General features: G+C 37.1%; 1 protein-coding gene across 2 annotated transcripts in view; it reads right to left on the bottom strand.

The window, feature by feature from the left end:
* The window catches only part of LOC109822887 (ras-related protein RABB1c), an 8,020-nt gene extending 459 nt beyond the window's left edge, over positions 1 to 7,561 (bottom strand). Inside the window, exons 1-5 of one of the 2 annotated variants that reach the window (XM_020389147.1) lie at positions 7,421 to 7,561; positions 4,981 to 5,120; positions 2,255 to 2,337; positions 1,928 to 2,132; positions 1,770 to 1,838 (exon numbers count right to left, since the gene is read on the bottom strand). In XM_020389147.1, the coding sequence (XP_020244736.1) occupies positions 1,770 to 1,838; positions 1,928 to 2,132; positions 2,255 to 2,337; positions 4,981 to 5,120; positions 7,421 to 7,466 (543 nt within the window). In that variant the 5' untranslated portion in view covers positions 7,467 to 7,561. Of the gene's footprint in view, positions 1 to 1,769; positions 1,839 to 1,927; positions 2,133 to 2,254; positions 2,338 to 4,980; positions 5,121 to 6,535; positions 7,172 to 7,420 lie in introns of those variants that run through there. The other variant, XM_020389154.1, reaches the window with a different exon arrangement.

Raw genomic sequence — 7,903 nt, 5'->3', positions numbered from 1 at the left:
AACAATATAGATATTTAGATGAACTCAATCACAAACAAGTTTATGTTACCGTCACCAAGGAACAGTATTTCTATCAAGCATGAATGGTTGTTTAAGTCATTGAGTGAACCCAAATGTTTTCCATGCAAGATCAACTCATATTGTCTTCGTAATGCCAAAGTTCAAGAACAAAGAGACACATCCTAAAAATAAACAGTAGAAAATAGCGTAGCGCTTGGATATCATTTGTTCAAAGTCCCAGATAAAAAGGCATGCATATTCATTGCATATCAGCACCTATTAATCAAAATACATGTTGAAAATTGAAATCTCAAAAATTCTAGTATAGTGTACAAAAACAAAAAGTATACGCAAAAAGGAAGGATAGAGTTCACAATACTAGCTCAACCTAATGAAACATATAACTGCTATGACCAATGCATAGTTGCGTGATTCCCTGAACCCCCTCGAACTGTCGAACAGTTCATACGAACCGATTCCCTCCGATACACGAATTGGTTCCCCAAACTTAGCTTACCCCTTACTAAATATCAGGAGACCAAGTTGATTTACTAGTCTGTTTTCATGCACATGCGCTTGGATTTTTTTATACATTTCGATAATATTATTGAAAGTATTCTTTCAGTTAGTGAAAGTTACCCAAATTTAATAACTAATTTCTAGATCACTATTTCTTTAGCTGATGTTACTAAAATGATTTTGTCTGGGCCTATTAGTAGCTCTTTAGCTGAAAGAAATTGGAGTAATTATTCCTACATTTATAGTGTGAAAAGGAATGAATTGAATAGTGAAAGGGCTGATAAGTTAGTATTCATTCATTCAAACCTTCGCCTCCTGTCACGATTTTGTGATAATTACAAAGCTGATCCATATAAAGGATGGGATATGGATCCCAATAATGATAACTTAGAGGACTCTTCAAGTAAGTTGGAGGAGCTTAGATGGAATTGTTTGAACTCGGAATTAGCATAAGATGCACAAAAGTTACAAAATAGAAAAAAAAAATTATTAAGAGATTGTCCAATATTTTAATATTTTAAGTTTTATGTATTCATAAATTATAAAAATAAAGTATTAAAGTATTGTGTATGAAAAAAAAATTAAAATGCATAATTAGTTTTCTAGTTTCTGATTTCCTACTATACGCTTTGAAAAATGATAAGCGTACTTAGAAAAATTACATCGTATCCTATATCGAACTTGCATATCGAAGCAAGCTACCCCTTGTCGAATCCAAAATTTCAAAGTCTCCAATTGCGTACGCGAATTCGTACGATGACCCGCTATGTACAGCGGACCATGTAACTATGTTTTGAAAGTTATTGGGGGTTTACAGCAAAATGCTGAAGTTCATGGGGGTTTAGTGTTTTACTCAAGACTCAATGTAAACCTATGCAGCAGTATGAACTATTAGGAAGACCTTTATCCTAAATTAAACTCCATTTCGTCCTCAAGATAATCATATTGCTTGCAGATGCTAATGCTCCGGGAATTTCCTATGAAGTAAGTTTAATGACAAGACATCTTGACACAATACAATATGCTGGCGTTATAATTTATTTCGATCTGATGGGATTCAGTTACTGTTCCTAACATAGCATAAGGAAAGAAACCTACAAAATAAACACCATAAGGAAACCTAAAACACACAATACTTGACTTCAATGTGTGTCCACACGTGTCAAAAAGCACACTGATGCCTATACAAGGAAAAAGATCCATCAAAATAAATTCCACAAAAAGCAAAGGAAATAAGTCAAATAACTAACCTCATTGGATACATCAAACACCCCATCCTGGATTTTCTTGTAGATCATTGATGCTGTGCTAATAAATGCCTGAATTGATTTTGGAAGTCAAAAATATTAAAAGGAGAATGACAGCCTAAATGATCTTCCTTGCATAGAAATTTACAAGATTTACTTACCTCCTCAACATTTTGTGCAGTCTTTGCAGAGGCTTCCATAAAGATCAAACCATGCTCTTTAGCAAACTGCTCTCCTTCTTCCGTGCTGACAGCTCTCCTGTGAGCTAGGTCACACTTGTTTCCTATCAGCATGATTGTCATATTAGCATTCGCGTGCTGCCTCGCATCTTCCAGCCAGCTTGCTAGATGATTAAATGTTTCTCTCCTGAGTTTAAAATAGAAAAGTAAGCTGGCGGAGTTTAATAACACAGTGAAAAGTAAGAATTCCAAACTGGAAAGCAGTTTGGAAAAGTTAGAATGATTGCCCATTAAAGAAACAGAAAAAACCTAGTAATATCATAGACCAGGAGGGCCCCAGCAGCACCTCTGTAGTAGGATCTTGTAATAGATCGGAAAGATTCTTGCCCTGCCTGAATCATTAAATAAAAATTAAGAGATTAATTTGTAAAAATAGGAACCAACAAAAGATCCTCTGTGGTTTAGAATAATATTCATGAAACAGGAACAGCATGGTGATTTAGTCATGTTTTACTTCTCCTGTGAGTCCAATATTCAGTTACTACATGTTTTGCCAGAGTTCCTAATACCATCAGCCGCTTATGGAATGATCCTTACCAATTCACAGTTCCCAAAGCTTAAATGATTCATACACAAACCTATCTTCTAATAACCTCACATCTGACACTGATCTTCACTCCTAAAAGCAGGAACCAACAAAACCTCCTCGGTGGTTTAAGATATGCATAAACCTTACCAACCACACCTTCTGCTAAAAGAAAATGCAGATAAAAAATGCACCCATGCACACAAATGATTTCAACAAATCCAAGACACGATGATTTCTCTCAAAAACATGTTTATCTTGATTAAGAGTCAATGAGAACTCTTTCCATACAGCAAATAAAACCATATTGACTGTTGCTGCCCCTAAATGAAACCCCTGTAGTCCTACTGTTGCTGCCCCTGAATGAATTTTTTTTAACTCTTTTAACCAAAGGAGGTCTATTTGTCAAAAACACAATTTCTCTTTCTCCAAGGATAAAAGAGTAAAAAGGATTTAATCATAGGGTCTACTGCAAAATTAGAACTACAGGTGTCTATCCACAATAACCCTAAACAAAATTTTGACTGGCTGAAACATAATGTCTGCATCCATATTGACCAGATTCCTTGCTGATGAAACTATAGACTGCAGAATGGTTTGTCATATCCTAGCAGACCAATTTGACACTAGAAAATCTAACTGACTAGGTTTTTCTCATATATTTTCATAAAACTAAAGAGCAACTATCTAAAGCTCTCTTTGCCTAACAACGATTCTTGAAGGGGGTAATTATGTTATAGGAAACAGTATCCATTTAGGTCCTTCCCTATTTGATGGCAAACCCAACTGCAGAGCTTAAACTTCATGACCAGGTGGCTATCTTCTACCCAGGATATAGATGTCATAAGACGGCAACTATCTAAAGCTAAGGAGCAACTATCTGAAGCTCTCTTTGCCTAACAACGATTCTAAAAGAGGGTAATTATGTTATGAGGAACTGTATCCATTTAGGTTCTTCCCTATTGGATGGCAAACCCAACTGCAGAGCTTAAAATTCATGACCAGGATGGCTATCTTCTACCGAGGATATAGATGTCATAAGACGGCAACTATTTAAAGCTCTTTGCCTAACACTGATTCTAGAAGAGGGTAATTATGTTATAGGGAACTGTATCCATTTAGGTTCTTTCCTGTTCAATGGCAAACCCAACTGCAAAGCTTAACCTTCATGACCGGGGTGGCCATCTTCTACCAAGGATATAGAGGTCATAAGACTGCACCAATGTTATCGATAGCGGATAGCGTCGCGTAGCGGTGAGGCATCGCTAAGGCTATTTCGGGCTATTGCGGTAAAATAGCGGTAAAAAACGCAAAGTCAAATAGCGGTCTAATTTAGATATGTATAAATACTAAAACAAATTTAAAAAAAAATCTAAGAAATCTAAACGTACATATTGGATGATTTAAAGAGATCCTAAACATGAAATAAACATGTAACAATCACATAATACCGAAGATGACTGGAGGAGTCAAAAAGTCGTATTTGAGAAGAAGAGCTTAGCGGTGACAGGACTGCCCAAAGAGGAGCTCATGGTGAAGGAGGTGAGAGGAAGTATCAAGGTAGGTGCCAGAGGCTATGAGAGGTGGCGGGAGTATGCTGAAAATCACAGGAGACGGTGGAATGTAATGGTCAATAGTTGAGTTTAATTTTAAAAAAATAAGTCTCAAACCGTTTTTAAATAGCAGTCAAAAAGCAAATTTCGAATGCAGTCGCTTACTATTTACCGTTATGACACACTATTGACCGTTTTTACGAACAGACATTCTGCAATATGTCACCGCTATTGTGCGATAGCGTAGCGGGCGATAGCGTCGCGGGAAGGGACCGCTAACGCTATTAACGCCGCTATTGCGGGGCTATTTACCGCTATTTATAACAGTGGACTGCACCTTCCTTGCCTGTAACGAACCTATAGAAGTTTTAACATGCCATTCAGAGTTGATCGTAGCTGTTAGCCAATCCATTCATGGAGTTTTTTTTTTCAATTTTTTCCCTTTTTTTTTTTGGTTGATGTTGCTCTGTAACTTTTCAATACCCTTCGCAAAGAAAGGCTTGAATCACAATGATATATTTTCATTTCACCATGAGAACCTTCTTGTTTTGAAGGAACTTTCTTAAAGAATAGACTCCAATACCTCTGGGATTGACCAAAAAGTAATTGTTCATGGAATTCTATGCTAGTCAACGTTAATAAATTAAGTTTCTAATTGCAATACATATATTGTGAAATCTATCTTGAGAAATACAAAGAAGTAAAAGAAATACCAGTGTACAATAACCCCCAAAAAATCAAGAACATGTAAACCACGGCATAAGCATGTGCTGATGATTAACCAATATATTTTATGACACATTACTTGGTAGGAAAAAAGGAACCTTGCGACAGTAGAAAATTTCAACAGCGAGGATAACTGATACAATTAAGAAGATGGGTAATATAAAACAAACCGTATCCCATATCTGCAACTTTATGGGCTTATTGTCAATTGTTATCATCCTAGCCCCGAACTCAACACCAATTGTAAGGTCATGCACAGGTTGGAACCTTTTATCAGTGAACTGCAGAAGAAGACATGACTTCCCAACCCCTGGAAAGAAGAGAAAACATTAGTAACCAGGATATCAACAAACTAAAATTTACTTACAAGACATCAATAAAACTAAGCTCTCAAGAAAGCTAATCCACATGAGAGGTAACTCAGTAAAGGCAAATCATTACCACTTCCACTTGATGAAGTTCTGACATTACCACTTCCACTTGATGAAGTTGTGAGACTACTACGTTAACCCCAAAAATTGCTAACAATTAGCTCCAAGGAATATTTCCAATTAAAAGTATCTTCTATATAAGATGGAAAATTTAATGCTACTGCTTGTGCAACATGGACAGTGGGGTCATGGGTAACTCGAGTTGTCCACGATAAGCGCACAATGACCACACCACGATGGAATTGTCAAGTCATGCCCAAAGAACAATTCCATTTAGTAGCTATTTGTTTCCTCTAAATCAGGATCGAAAGCTTAGAGTCATAAACATGTACCCTGATGTTGATTTTTATGGACTTCACTTTACATTGCCTGCTTCAAATGAAAAGAAGGCCTCGATATCACCTATGATTCGTTTATTGCCTTTGGAAAAATAGAAACTGTTTGACTCTTGTCTAGGGAATTGCTCACAGTAACCCAAAACAAAAAAGAAAAAAAATACAAATAAATTTAAATGAATCATCGAGAGCAGGTTCATATGAATGACAACTGTCTTTCCCTCTCCCCTTGCATGTCTATTTCATCCTAAACAAACCCGACATATTTTCATGAATCAAAGACTCCTTACAGCAATTCAAAGATAACAGAGCTTGTTGTTACTTTTGTTACATATTAGAGGTTGAAACCAATTTACTTAATCCAAATGGCCTCATATTTGGGTTCCAATTCTAGGATCAGTGCAATTAAGCAATTAGTGGAGCATTTAACCCATAAGCACCATCCTAATGTCAAGTTAATAGCATGCTCCTAGTTAAGCATCTTTAGATAAGAGAAACAAAGAATACTCCGGAAACCAGCCAGCAAGTAGCAAATCAACCATATTGATTATAAATGTCAACTCATTAAATTAGTGAGCTCCTCCTTCTCAAGGATGCCCTGGGCTTGGAAAAACTAGTGATCATGACACTTGGGGCTTATTGTTTGTGCCAACATATGAATATCTTCCTCATACAAATCTACGCTTTCCATGCATCAGACTTGAAGTTAATTTTAGAATTCAAAGTTCAAACCAGAATGAGCTAAAATTTTATAAGTAATAACATAGGCCTTGCTATGAGCAACGGTTTTAGGGACAACGGCAGATCACATGGCAATAGCATCAAGCAGATTGAGAAGGGGAACGCATAACTTAGCAAAGCAATAAAGAAAATGAAGAAATAAGCGTAAGGAGCAAACGCACATGGCGTTTAAGAAGAGGAATTAGGCTCTGTCAAGTTTATGCTACTATAGTTCAAACCTTTCTCAAGGTGCATAAAGGGTTAATCTCAGGTATGTATGCCCAGTTTCCTGCGTGTGCAAAGTTGACAAGATATCCTACACAGTCTAATTTGCGCCTCAAAATAGAAGATTCGTCCAATATTCCATATAAGTTGATTGAAGCCCTCTCATGGTAATTTGGATGATCCAATATGAAATGGGTCTATTGATAGTTTCCTCCCATGACATGAAAATATAATCAGGAGTATTCTGGCCGACTAAATGGCTCATAGATGCTGAATCCCACCTTGATGTAATTACATGACGACAACGACAACAAGAAGAAGAACAAAGCCTTTAATCTCAAATTTTTGGGATCGGCTACATGGATCCTATTCTTCCATTCATTTCTTATGGGCAAACCCCTCCGTTGGGTAAAATATTATCGAAGGCTCCTACTTAATTGCTCCCAACAGAGCATTGATCACATCCTAACTGGTGCATCTAGTGACCTTGATGCAATTATCTTGTTCAATTGAAGGAATTACAAAAGTGTGAGGCTAAATGGGGGAGTCTAAAGACCCATTGCGGCCATCCCAACAATGGAAGCGCAGGAGATTTCCATGAAACAAACTCGAACATCCAATTCTATCACCAAGTGAAACCATAAATTTTGAGCTTTTTCCAGGAAAATATGTTAGCTTCCTGCCTCCTCGGATTAAAAGTCATGTATCCTTCTCCTCGTTAACTGCAAATGAAATTCAACGCAAATTCCCTAACATCAAGATGAACATGAATTTACCCTAAAACCCAAAATCTAATAACGTGAAGGGCAACGGAAACAAAACAAACAAACCCTAGAACCAAAAAAAAAAATTGTGATCAAATCAGAGAGAGAGAGAGAGAGAGAGAGAGAGAGAGATACCGGTGTCTCCGATGATGATGTACTTGAAGAGATAGGCGTACGACATCTTCCCTTCGAAACCCTAATCAGATCAGATCGTGAAGAAGAAACGAACGCTGTCGACAGTTTGTTTTTTTGAGAGAGAGAAAAGAAAGGGAATTAGGATTTTATATTGGCCTCTGGTTTTTACCTTGTCGACAGGCTACAATCATCCACGTCAGCTGCATGTTGAAAACCGGGGCGGGGGTGGACCCGTGATGTGGAGCACGTGGGACCGCTTATCAAGTCTATCTATTGCTTGGTCAACATCTTGGGGCCCACAAAGGTTACTCTTCCTACCTGTACGTACGCATGTTATTCTTTGTAATACTCCAAACAATGAAGGTGATACTTACTCCTCTATACAAATGGGAAAAATCAAGATTTACTATTTATACTATAGTAATACTATAGTAATATTTACTATAGTATTATTACCGTAGAAAACATGGAACTGGACATTGT

The sequence above is a fragment of the Asparagus officinalis genome, chromosome 1, assembly GCF_001876935.1.
Source record: "Asparagus officinalis chromosome 1, Aspof.V1, whole genome shotgun sequence".
NCBI classification, from domain to species: domain Eukaryota; kingdom Viridiplantae; phylum Streptophyta; class Magnoliopsida; order Asparagales; family Asparagaceae; genus Asparagus; species Asparagus officinalis.
The sequence above is the reverse complement of the archived record's forward strand: the minus strand, read 5'-3'. Positions and strand labels throughout refer to the sequence as shown.